This window comes from Nannobrachium achirus (assembly GCF_963921795.1).
Source record: "Nannobrachium achirus genome assembly, chromosome: 1".
NCBI lineage: Eukaryota > Metazoa > Chordata > Actinopteri > Myctophiformes > Myctophidae > Nannobrachium > Nannobrachium achirus.
In genome coordinates, this window is record NC_137810.1 from 1,580,794 (window position 1) to 1,594,456 (window position 13,663).

At 46.1% G+C, this 13,663-nt stretch overlaps 1 protein-coding gene across 1 annotated transcript in view; it reads left to right on the top strand.

The window, feature by feature from the left end:
* LOC308305103 (uncharacterized protein) overlaps positions 1 to 13,663 on the top strand; it is a gene marked incomplete at its 5' end in the record, with an annotated part of 110,222 nt that overhangs the window by 82,980 nt on the left and 13,579 nt on the right. Inside the window, 9 exons of the mRNA XM_080749770.1 lie at positions 1,557 to 1,652; positions 2,640 to 2,692; positions 2,747 to 3,093; positions 3,305 to 3,391; positions 6,092 to 6,266; positions 8,358 to 8,481; positions 9,189 to 9,309; positions 11,089 to 11,344; positions 12,925 to 13,652. Coding sequence (XP_080605896.1) covers positions 1,557 to 1,652; positions 2,640 to 2,692; positions 2,747 to 3,093; positions 3,305 to 3,391; positions 6,092 to 6,266; positions 8,358 to 8,481; positions 9,189 to 9,309; positions 11,089 to 11,344; positions 12,925 to 13,652 — 1,987 coding nt within the window. The remainder of the gene's footprint in view (positions 1 to 1,556; positions 1,653 to 2,639; positions 2,693 to 2,746; positions 3,094 to 3,304; positions 3,392 to 6,091; positions 6,267 to 8,357; positions 8,482 to 9,188; positions 9,310 to 11,088; positions 11,345 to 12,924; positions 13,653 to 13,663) is intronic.

Genomic DNA, 13,663 nt, shown 5'->3' on the forward strand with positions numbered 1-13,663 from the left:
GGTGACAGCTACTGACTGACCCTGGCTGCAGTATATAATGTTGAGGTGACAGCTACTGACTGACCCTGGCTGCAGTATATAATGTAGAGGTGACAGCTACTGACTGACCCTGGCTGCAGTGTATAATGTTGAGGTGACAGCTACTGACTGACCCTGGCTGCAGTGTATAATGTTGAGGTGACAGCTACTGACTGACCCTGGCTGCAGTGTATAATGTTGAGGTGACAGCTACTGACTGACCCTGGCTGCAGTGTATAATGTAGAGGTGACAGCTACTGACTGACCCTGGCTGCAGTTTATAATGTAGAGGTGACAGCTACTGACTGACCCTGGCTGCAGTATATAATGTTGAGGTGACAGCTACTGACTGACCCTGGCTGCAGTGTATAATGTTGAGGTGACAGCTACTGACTGACCCTGGCTGCAGTTTATAATGTAGAGGTGACAGCTACTGACTGACCCTGGCTGCAGTTTATAATGTAGAGGTGACAGCTACTGACTGACCCTGGCTGCAGTTTATAATGTAGAGGTGACAGCTACTGACTGACCCTGGCTGCAGTTTATAATGTAGAGGTGACAGCTACTGACTGACCCTGGCTGCAGTGTATAATGTTGAGGTGACAGCTACTGACTGACCCTGGCTGCAGTGTATAATGTTGAGGTGACAGCTACTGACTGACCCTGGCTGCAGTGTATAATGTAGAGGTGACAGCTACTGACTGACCCTGGCTGCAGTTTATAATGTAGAGGTGACAGCTACTGACTGACCCTGGCTGCAGTATATAATGTTGAGGTGACAGCTACTGACTGACCCTGGCTGCAGTGTATAATGTTGAGGTGACAGCTACTGACTGACCCTGGCTGCAGTTTATAATGTAGAGGTGACAGCTACTGACTGACCCTGGCTGCAGTGTATAATGTAGAGGTGACAGCTACTGACTGACCCTGGCTGCAGTATATAATGTTGAGGTGACAGCTACTGACTGACCCTGGCTGCAGTGTATAATGTTGAGGTGACAGCTACTGACTGACCCTGGCTGCAGTGTATAATGTAGAGGTGACAGCTACTGACTGACCCTGGCTGCAGTTTATAATGTAGAGGTGACAGCTACTGACTGACCCTGGCTGCAGTTTATAATGTAGAGGTGACAGCTACTGACTGACCCTGGCTGCAGTTTATAATGTAGAGGTGACAGCTACTGACTGACCCTGGCTGCAGTATATAATGTTGAGGTGACAGCTACTGACTGACCCTGGCTGCAGTGTATAATGTTGAGGTGACAGCTACTGACTGACCCTGGCTGCAGTTTATAATGTAGAGGTGACAGCTACTGACTGACCCTGGCTGCAGTTTATAATGTAGAGGTGACAGCTACTGACTGACCCTGGCTGCAGTATATAATGTTGAGGTGACAGCTACTGACTGACCCTGGCTGCAGTTTATAATGTAGAGGTGACAGCTACTGACTGACCCTGGCTGCAGTATATAATGTTGAGGTGACAGCTACTGACTGACCCTGGGTAATAAAATGTTTGAACGTTTTGTTTCCTGTCAGATTGGAGATCATCTGAGCTCAGCAGACCCAGCATTAAAAGCCATCCTGACCGTCAGCTGCCCGGACTCCACAGAGCTGGACACTCACAACCTGAAGGTAGGACTACATTACCCAGACTCCACAGAGCTGGACACTCACAACCTGAAGGTAGGACTACACTACCCAGACTCCACAGAGCTGGACACTCACAACCTGAAGGTAGGACTACACTACCCAGACTCCTCAGAGCTGGACACACACAACCTGAAGGTAGGACTACATTACCCAGACTCCACAGAGCTGGACACTCACAACCTGAAGGTAGGACTACATTACCCAGACTCCACAGAGCTGGACACTCACAACCTGAAGGTAGGACTACACTACCCAGACTCCTCAGAGCTGGACACACACAACCTGAAGGTAGGACTACATTACCCAGAAACCCCACACAACCTGAAGGTAAGACTACATTACCCAGACTCCTCAGAGCTGGACACACACAACATACAGGTAAGACTACATTACCCAGAAACCCCACACAACCTGAAGGTAAGACTACACTACCCAGACTCCTCAGAGCTGGACACACACAACCTGAAGGTAAGACTACACTACCCAGACTCCTCAGAGCTGGACACACACAACTGAGTGCCAAGCAGGGAGGCATTGGGTCCCTTTGGTATGACCCGGCCGGGGAATTGAACCCCCGACCTCCCAGTCTCAGGGCGGACACTCTAACCACAAGGCCACAGAGCTGATTAACAACTTCATCCACCAGGGGCATTGATTACTCATTCTTATGACTTCCTATCTCGCCAAGCTTTATAAACTATAGATTTATTAAAGAGAAAACAATAAAAAAAAAAAGCGAAAAAAAAAAGCGAATATTCGACTTGGGTGAACAACGTCGAATAGTGACTTTGATATTCGAATATTTGAATATTCTAATATTTGGTGAATGCCCTATCATGTCTACAGGACTTCATAGACGTACATCTCAAACCTCCGGTGGTCCTAGCCGAGATTTTACATGTAGAGAGTTATACATGTATAAATATAATATAATCATGTATAAATATTAATATATATCATATCTAACAGGACTTCATAGATCTACGTCTCAACCCTCCGGTGGTCCTAGCAGAGATGGAGGAGTTATAAATGTATAATATAATATAATCATGTATAAATATTAATATATACTGTATATCCTATCAACAGGACTTCATAGACGTACGTCTCAACCCCCCGGTGGTGCTCCCAGAGATGGAAGGACTCCAGGAGTTCACAGAGTACCTGTCAGAGTCCCTGGAACCTGAGTCTCCGTTCTCCCTGCTCCCCCCGCCGCAGAGCGCAGGGTTCCTGAAGCTGTGCAGGCCGTGCTGCTACGTGTTCCCAGGGGGCCGGGGGGACGCAGCCTTCCTGGCCGTCCCCGGCTTCAACGTCCTCCTGGACGGAGGCTCAGAGCCCCGCGCAGCCTTCTGGAGGCTGGTCAGACACCTGGACAGAGTGGATGCTCTACTGGTCACCCATCTGGGGACGGACAACCTACCAGGTAGGACTGGTAACCTACTGATAATAACCTAGTGATAACCTGACAGGTAGGCTATCCTTCTGGAGGCTGGTCAGACATCTGGACAGAGTGGACGCTCTACTGGTCACTCACCTGGGGACTGATAACCTACCAGGTAGGACTGATAACCTACTGATAATAACCTAGTGATTACCTAACAGGTAGGACTAATAACCTAGTGATAACCTAGCAGGTAGGCTATCCTTCTGGAGGCTGGTCAGACATCTGGACAGAGTGGACGCTCTACTGGTCACCCATCTGGGGACAGACAACCTACCAGGTAGGACTGATAACCTACCAGGTAGGACTGATAACCTAGTGATAACCTACCAGGTAATAGTTGAGTCAAAAATGTCAGTGGAGAGCGAAGGTCCGTTTCTCAATGGATTTGTCATCTAGGAGGGTTATTAAACACATTTGGCCGGGGTGTATTTTTTAAAATGGCGGGGAAAATGTTTGACAGCTAGGGTAATTTTCAGTCTCATTCACTTACTATACACTGCACTATAAAGGAAAAAAAAATACTCCCCAAGAAATCTGCTTTAAGTGGGATGTGAGGGGTCAAACTAGGGTGCCAATCCCGAGAATACTCGTGAAATCTACTCGAGTATTCGCAGTGCCAATCCCGAGTATACTCGTGAAAAGTAATATTACTGTAACGGCGATTACAGTACCTGGTACAATGGCGGAAGGCCCCGAGCCGAAAATCGTCGCTGATTTATCATCATCACGGCTCCACGGGCACAAAATAGTCATCCCATAACATTGAGGTGGACGGGGGATCTCATCTTTAATGTCCATTATCTCAAAACTACACTTTAGAAGCGAAGATGGAGGCAGATGCTCGTTTATATAACACATGGTGAAATGCTCCGATCCGATCCGCCATTACACCACGTAAACACGATCGCTTCCGGCGCAGGACGCGATGACGTCAGACCGGAAGTGTTTACGTTGTGGACTTCTGGCCTTCAAAATAAGATAACGGGAGTGAATGGGAGCCTGAAAGTGGCATCGTGGACTTTATAATCCGTTAAAGTCAGAGGCTTTAAATGGGTTAATTATTCTGAATCCATTGCAAGCATTTGTTTGGCATGAAAAACATTCCTTGGGCAAGAAATGGCCCCACAATACGATGGTTTAGTGATGAAAAAGTAAAGTAGCCGCAAAGAAACCGAGATTGTTATTCTTTTATTTTGTTTTACTGAGAATAAGGTTATACATAACACTTATCTTTCTGAGGTTAAGGTTAGGAATTAGGTTAGGTTTCACTTCACCTCTGGGACAACCAGATCTCTGCATGTTGCATCATATGACCAGTTGTAGCATGCTGAAATACTAAAATATCTAAAAACACAGATTGAACACAAAAATAAAAAAAAGAAATAAAAAAGAAATAACTCAGGATTGTGTTGATCGTGTCCCAAACAACAATACAATAAGATCTGGTTGTCCCAGGGTTGAAGTAGTCCTTTAACCGTTTAGGCATAGTTTACAGAGGTATACCTCTTTGGATCAAATCATAACCTCAAAAAGGTCGATAACTTCACAATCAAAGTGGGTGACAAGGTCATAACACGAAAAAACGAAATATCCTACTTGCTAATCTTTCCAGCAAAAAGATGACTTCTAAAGTAATAAATAAAATGAACCAACAAACTCGTTTCCTACAGAGGATCGCCCCAATGGTCAACTTCAACACACTGAAGACCATAGCTGGTGCAATAATCCAGCCCCTCTTTGATTACGGAGTCCACGTATGGTATCATGACGCCCCACAAGCCCCAAACACTAAGTTCCAAACAGCCCAAAACAAATTAATTAGGGTCCTGCTTAACCTTCCCTATCAGACTCACCTCACCGCTACTCACCAGTTAAGAGTGGGGTGGCTCAGAGTAGATGACAGAGTACAGCAACTTGCAATGGGCCTGGTGTACAAGATACACTACACCACTATGATACCCAAGTACCTGACTAAATACTGGTGTACAACATACACTACACCACTAAGATACCCATGTACCTGACTAAATACTGGTGTACAAGATACACTACACCACTAAGATACCCATGTACCTGACTAAATACTGGTGTACAAGATACACTACACCACTAAGATACCCATCTACCTGACTAAACACCAGAGGCAGCAGATCACGTTCAACCCAGAGTCAAATCAAACAAAGGGTCAAACTCGTTCTTCTGCTATACAACCAAAATGTGGAACGCCCTACTGAAGGCCTTAAAGGAGTGTGGTTCCCTAGCATCCTTTAAAATCGATTTACTAAAAGTACACATTTGAAACTTGGAGATACGAGGTTTCTGCCCGACAATGACGATATTTTAGTGATTATGTTGCGAGGAAAACGTTGAGATAACAGCCATTTTGGTTAGAACTGACCCTGGCAAATACACAATAGTCATAAACATTTCCACCACAAGGAATAACAACCTGCCAGGTAACACTAAGAAATAGGACCATGAGCAATTTTATCGTGATAAAAAAACACTCACGATATGGAACAGCCCTTTAACACTTCTGTTGCCAACCCAGAGTTTCCCGAGTTTGGGCCGTTTTTGAAAAAAAATGCATGTTTAACCCCCATACCAACCCAGTCTTTCAAATGGCAGCCATGTTTGTTTGCATTTGAAGAAAACATAATGGCTGCTAAATCATGAATGCCTGAACGGATTTCCAAGCGGATTCTTTTGTTTTAAAGCTTTGAACACGTGGTGCATGATATAGGCATGGGCGTGCACGATCCGTGCACTATGAATTACATGGAAGTCTATGGAGACCATGGCATCTTCGACCTTCAAAGAGATTTAATTGATTGCAACCTAAGTGTTAATGTATTTTGTCTCTGTCTGTGCGTCTGTCTGTGTGTCTGTCTGTGTGTCTGTCTGTGCGTCTGTCTGTGTGTCTGTCTGTGCGTCTGTCTGTGCGTCTGTCTGTGTGTCTGTCTGTGCGTCTGTCTAGGCATCAACAGCCTCCTGGTTCGGAAGGCAGCAGAACAGGAAGAGGAGGAGTCTCAGACAGGAAGTGGTCAGAGCGAGGAGTGGATGAAGAAGCTGATCTCTCCAGAGCTGGGTGTGGTCTTCATCAACGCTCCTGATAGGCTGAAGGGCCTCGCCCCGGACCCCGCCCACATGAGGTCTGTGCTCTGATAGGCTGAACCAGACCACACCCACATGAGGTCTGTGCTCTGATAGGCTGAACCAGACCACACCCACATGAGGTCTGTGCTCTGATAGGCTGAACCAGACCACACACGCGATTATCGTGAATTATCCATTTTAACTCATTTGCTGCCCCCTCCCGAGTTTCCCGAGTTAGTACCGTTGTTAGAGGCCGCCGGGGCCCGAGTTTCCCGAGTTGGCAGCCATTTTGATTTTTATATATATATATATATATATATATATATATATATATATATATATATATATATATATATATACTGGAAAAGTTTTGGAATTGATCAAGGGTCCTGGAAGGTCCTGGAAAAAATAGCCATTTATTGTCTTTTGGTTTATTGTATTTGGTTATTATTTTGTTAATGACGAATTAAACATGGGCCAAATTGTCAAATATTAGAGGCAGGAATTGTGAAAATAGCAGATCTACATGCTTGTGACCATGTAGATCTGCTATTTTCACAATAAAACCGTGTTATACAAAATTCCTCAACTCTTAGTGCTCGTCAGGGCGGGGGGTCCCCTGTTAAAATATGATTATTTCGGGGGTCACGGCCTGAAAAGGTTGAGAACCACTGGCATACACTACCTGTCTTTAGGCGTTGTGCATAGGAGTAAGCAACTCTTTATTGAGCTGAATTATTGTTATATAGTCCTGGAAATCGTGTTAAATATTCTGCAAAGTTTTGGAAAAGTTTTGGAAATGAATTGGTAAAGATGTGTGGGAACCCTGTACAACGCATGTTGGGCGTGCACGCCAAGTGAAGCTCCTCCATAGAAATCCATTGATCTTATAAAAACAGTTCATTTACTTGAAAAAATACATTTTGATCCCAAGGCTGGCATGTTTACAGCCCCGTCTGCACTCGGATGGCAGCCGCCATGAGCCCATGACACACTGTCACATGACACACGTCATGTGACTAGATGGCCTCAAAGTTGAAAAAGAACGTCAAGTGAAAATAATGAGAGCAAAAACCCCGCCCGGCCCTTCAAAATAAAGCGGCGGCCTATGGAGGAAGCGACGCGGCAGCAAGGAAAATTCATTCCTTCAAAGTAAGAGGCAACAAAAGTGTTAATGTCTAAACTGCTGCCACCAAAAGTGAGTAGTACTGTGTACACCCCTGAGTGAAAATGTCCAAATTGGGCCCAAGTGTCCATATTTTCCTAGCCTGGCCCCAGCCAATAGACCCGCCCACTCTCTGAGTGAACTGCTTCTCTTGGTCTGGAGGTGTCATATGACGCGTCTCTTGATACGGTATCTTGACTTACCGACCAATGAAATCAATGCAACACGGAGGAGGGGTGCGTCTAACTTTTGAAAATCAACAGAAACAGTGGAGGGAGGGGTGGCTCACCAGAGTTCTTAATTGCTCCCTTTGAACTTCAAAAGGGCTCCGAACTGCAGTCATTGATTGAGCCATACAAGTGTCGAATAGCTCGTTAGTGATTCTCTCTAATCAATGAAACATCAGAGACAATGACCTGTTTGGTGCATGTCATTGAGGGGAGGGGGAGGAGGGAATGTTTTGTGTGCAAAAGTCAAACACAACCCCTCCCACCAGATCTCTTGTGATTGGGAATTTCAAATTTTAAATCCCCTCCCCTTTTCAATCAAATAGAATGGGGACAACTTCAGACTCAAGCCCCAGCGTAGAGTCTGAAATCAGGCTAATATTTTCCAGCACTGCCTTTTACCCTCTTGGGCATGGAGTTCACCAGAGCTTCACAGGTTGCCACTGGAATACTCTTCCACAGAGATGGTGGATGTTAGAGACCTTGTGCTCCTCCACCTTCCATTTGCAGATGCCCCACAGATGATCAATAGGGTTTAGGACTTAAACCTTTATTAAGGCAGCGTTGTCTTTGAGGTGTGTTTGGGGCAGTTATGTTGGAATACTGCCCTGCGGCCCAGTTTTTAAAGGGAGGGGATCATGCTCTGCTTCAGTATGTCCCAGAACATTTTGCCATTCATGGTTCCCTCAATGAACTGTAGCTTCCCATGTGCCAACAGCACTCATACAGACAGTGTGTTTGTGTGTATCCTATAGGAGTTGGGACCAGGCTGCTCTCACCCTCAGACACCTGGAGAGGCTCAACATGCGTCCCGAGGCCCTGTGTCGGCCCCCCGGCCCCGGCGGCGCAGAGCCGCTCATCCTCTTCCAGAAGCTGGGGGTTAGTGTGTGAATTCCACCTCTAACAAACTGAAGCTGGGGGTTAGTGTGTGAATTGTACCTCTAACAAACTGAAGCTGGGGGTTAGTGTGTGAATTGTACCTCTAACAAACTGAAGCCGGGGGTTAGTGTGTGAATTGTACCTCTAACAAACTGAAGCTGGGGGTTAGTTTGTGAATTCTACCTCTAACAAACTGAAGCTGGGGGTTAGTGTGTGAATTGTACCTCTAACAAACTGAAGCTGGGGGTTAGTGTGTGAATTCTACCTCAAACGGCCCCACACAACTATGGTTTAGTCATCACTTTTCACAGTTTTGTGGGAGCCGTTTTAGCCCAAGGATTTTGTATAATAAAGTTAATGGGACCCAAACTTTTAGCAGCTTTAGCCATTAAACGAAACGGGTATTTCTTACATTGATGCTCCTACATGTTATCATGCAAGCACCAGTTAAAGTTACTTTCCATCCCTCATATACTGTATGCACAGTGCACATCCCATAACCCACACACTGCACATCATTTTGGAGCTCATATCTTTGAACGGGTAAGGGCTAGTTTATGAAACAAAGCGTTGATATGTTGTTACTGACATATTTATGAAACAAAGCGTTGATATGTTGTTACTGACATATTTATGAAACACAAAGAGAGTTGAAAGCGTTTCTATTGCAACTTGTTTAATGTTATTTCCTGTAATGTCTCTACCAGGTGGGGCGTCTAGAGATGTACACTCTGAACCCTGTCAGAGGAAGCCCTGAGATGGAGGCTCTGATGAACACCTGGCCTGGACACAACGATAACCTCACTACTACTGGAGCCAGCAGTAAAGGTTAGTTATATCATAATAATATACAGTATATACTAGTGGACACAACGACCACATCACTACTGGAGCCAGCAGTAAAGGTTAGTTATATCATAATAATATACAGTATATACTAGTGGACACAACGACCACATCACTACTGGAGCCAGCAGTAAAGGTTAGTTATATCATAATAATATACAGTATATACTAGTGGACACAACGACCACATCACTACTGGAGCCAGCAGTAAAGGTTAGTTATATCATAATAATATACAGTATATACTAGTGGACACAACAACACTACTGGAGCCAGCAGTAAAGGTTAGTTATATCATAATAATATACAGTATATACTAGTGGACACAACGACCACATCACTACTGGAGCCAGCAGTAAAGGTTAGTTATATCATAATAATATACAGTATATACTAGTGGACACAACGACCACATCACTACTGGAGCCAGCAGTAAAGGTTAGTTATATCATAATAATATACAGTATATACTAGTGGACACAACGACCACATCACTACTGGAGCCAGCAGTAAAGGTTAGTTATATCATAATAATATACAGTATATACTAGTGGACACAACGACCACATCACTACTGGAGCCAGCAGTAAAGGTTAGTTATATCATAATAATATACAGTATATACTAGTGGACACAACGACCACATCACTACTGGAGCCAGCAGCAAAGGTTCACAGCAAGGTCAGCAGAGATGGGCAGTTGGCCACATTAGAGCCGCTCCCGTCCTATACAGAGAGCTGCTGAGGGGTTGAACCCGTAGTTAGACCGGGCTGACAGCGCTGATGTTGTGTTTGGTCCAATACCAAACAGGGTTTGACACTAACTAAGGTCTCAGAGGCACTTGCCCGTCAGGCAAGTACAGGTCATGTTCTACTTGCCCTCAGGTCATGGCCACTTGCCCCCATAATCGTAAAATTGCAATTTTCTTAATTACCGTTCATTTGAACTTATTTGTTACCTTCTACTTGCTGTGATGTTGCTAGTTTTTCAATGTAAATGGGTTCCGGGACCCACATGTGGACGTGGTCATTCAAATGGGTCCCAGAAAATTAGGATATCCCCAATAAAATGTGTTTAACAGTTCTACTGCCAGATTTGTTATTTATTTATTGGGGCTGGTGCCAGCAAAAAGCAGCTTACCTTTGCGATGTTATAAAAAAAGATCTATTCATAATTTTCAAACGATTTATTTATTTATTTATTTATTATATGTCTACTTTAGCCAAGCTGGCAGTAGAGGGCAGCCTTATGCAAAGAATGGGTTTGAATTGGGCCGCTCTGCTTGCCGTCGTTCAGAGCATAGAAATGCATAATCTAGATCAGGTCCACAGAACAGCCAGCAAGTGAATTGGACATCATTGATGTTTACGTGCAGCATTACGGGAGATGTTTTTACTGTACACAGCCGCGCGACCCCTCATCAGCTTACAGTCATCAGACAAGGTAAAAGAACGAGCGTTCCTATTGGCTTTGAGCCGCGTTCAGAATTGGGACGAGCGTTAACGTTCGAAGAGGTAAAAGAGTTCATATTTGACAGTTTGGCCAGTCCTGTCGAATATTCGACTATTCAAATACTTTGGGGTGGAATAATTGGAATGCTAAAAATCACTATTGGTGAATGTCTCTCTCCCCCCTCAGACCTCCCCCTCCCCTGCGTGGTGTCCCTGTGTGTCCTGCTGGTGTGGACCCCCTGCGGGCTCCAGGATAAGGTGTGAGGGTCCTGTTCCCAGTAACAACAGTGTAATTCTGTCTCTCCCTCAGACCTCCCCCTCCCCTGCGTGGTCTCCCTATGCGTCCTGCTGGTGTGGGTCCCCTGCGGCCTCCAGGACAGGGTTGTGAGGGTCCTGTTCCCAGGCTGCTGCCCCCAGCAGGGGGTCCTGGAGGGTCTGGAGAGGGTCCGGCACCTGGAGGTCCTCCGCCGTCCCACCGTCTGTCCCAAGGACCTCCTCCTGGAGGCGTCGCCCGCGCCCGCCAAGCTGACCAATAGCAGACGAGCAGAGAGCCAGGAGAGTCTCAGGTCAGGGGGCGGGGGGGGGGGGGGGGGGGGGGTGTCATCGAGGGGAGGGGAGGGGAGGGGGGAGGGGGGGGTAGTGGGACCATAAGCCCATTTTCCACTGGCCCAACTACACACCACTCCACACCACACCACACCACCCACTTGTGCCAGGTTTTCCATTACAAGGACCTGGTTAGAGTGGTGTGAAAGTGGTACTAAACGGGGTACTAAAAAGTATCCACTCTAGAGTAGGTCTGAGCTAGGCCAAACAGGGCCAAACACGTCATAATGACTGATCACTCACTGACTTTTCATTTAGACCACCAGGATATAGTTGTAATACATGATAATAGATTCTATTGTGTTATAACCACTATTATAATCTAGTATAGTGTATTATAATTATCATAGTAATACATTAATACTTTATAATGTATTATAATCACAGTTATAATCCATTACAGTGCATTATAATTAGGATGGTTGTAATACAAATTTATATTGTATTATAATCACAGTTAAAAGGGTCAATTTGTTTCTTACCGATAGGGGTACTTTTTTGTAATGGAAAATGTAGATATTTTTATGTGGTGTGGTGTAGTGTGGTGTGGTGTGGTGCTAAAACTGCAGTCGAAAAGGGGCTATAGACTGTAGAAAAATATGGACGATGCAAAGCCATTGGTTTCTATGCAGCGCAAATGGCCCTTTTCGACCCCTTGGCATGGGTGTTGCCATCATAGATTGTAAAGGCATCAGAGGATGCTATTGGCTGACAACGGTCACGTGCAACCGCAGGGATACATGGGAGAATGTGGTCGGAGCCTCCCGAAATACAGCACACGAAGAAGAACACAGCCGGCTGGTATCAGCTTAGTTGGCCACGCCCCCCGCAACTTTATCATCAATTTTAACATAAATTGGACCACATTTCGACAAAACGAATATAATGGTGATTGAAAGGCAATTTTTAACTAGCGATAGGAACCATACTGTATTCATGAAAATGTTAATTGAGGTTAGAAAACGGGGGCTCTTTCAAACATGGCAGCCATGTTTGTTTACATTTGAAGAAAACATAATGGCTGCTTTCTCCTGAATGCCTGAACGGATTTCCAAGCGGATTTTTTAGTTTGAAAGCTGTGAAAAGCGTGCACATGGATAGTGCATGATCTGTGCACAAATTCGTGCACCAGCGTGCACACAATTTTTTAACCCTTTGTACCATTTTGGTGGCAACACGTCAATATAAGAGGTCCCACTTTACATGCGGCACCGACTGTGTTAACTCATTAAATGCCGTGGGCGCGTGCATGCGTGTCCATTCCATGGATTGTGCAGGATCCGCATGCTGCGCCGTGGTCCGTTGACCAAAAAGACCCCATGTTAATCCATGCTGTAATTAACACTTTCTACAAGGCATCCCTGTTTTAGGAACGTCACTACAGTAGAGGCCGACATTTTCAAACATTCTCTTTTCGTCCCCATGCATATAGTTGATCTACTTTTTTAGAGCATTTTAGAATGAGGCTTGCGGTGGTAACTCATTGTTTTGCTTCCCCCCCCTTTTTGTTTCTTTCTGTAATCTCTGCCTCTTGTCTCAGGTCTCTGACCAAAGACTCAGCCCCGCGCCCCGCCAGCTCCCTGACCAGAGACAAACCGCTGGGCCGCGGCTCGGGAGGAGACGTTAAGAAACCTGCGGACGTGAAGACCAAGCTGAGGACGCAGCCGGGGGCGGGGGCGGGGCCAGGGGCGGGGCCGGGGGACACGGCGGCGGCCAGGGAAGGGAAAGACGACCGGGCCAAGGCCAAAGACGGCGACGCTAAACAGAAACCCTCCTCCTCCAAGACGGGAGAAAAGACGCCGTCCAAGAAAGAAGCGCTGACGACGAAAGAGGTGAAGAAAAAAGAGGAAAAGCCACCCGCCGCTACCTCCGCCACGGCCGCCGCTACGTCGGCGGGAGACGCGAAAAAGAGAGACGCAGCGAAGAAGGAACCTCCGGGGGGCGCCAAACCACCGAAGAAAGACGCAGCTAAAGTCACCGCTGCTGCCGCCGACGCAAAGGCCAAGACGGACGCGAGCAAGAAGGACGCCAAGGCGGACGAGAAGAAATCCACCACCGCGACGACGTCGGCGAAAAGCGTGGGAGTCGTCAACAAGAGAGCAGCGGCCGCGTCGACGGCCAACGCTGAAAACACCAAGAAGTCTTCAGCCAAGAACGGAGCGGCGAAGAAAGAGACGAGCATTTCTAAGAAAGACAGAGGAGGAGGAGCCAAACACAGAGCGGGAGCCAATCACAACACTGCACCGCCAGCAGAAACACACAACACTGGTATGTTGTTA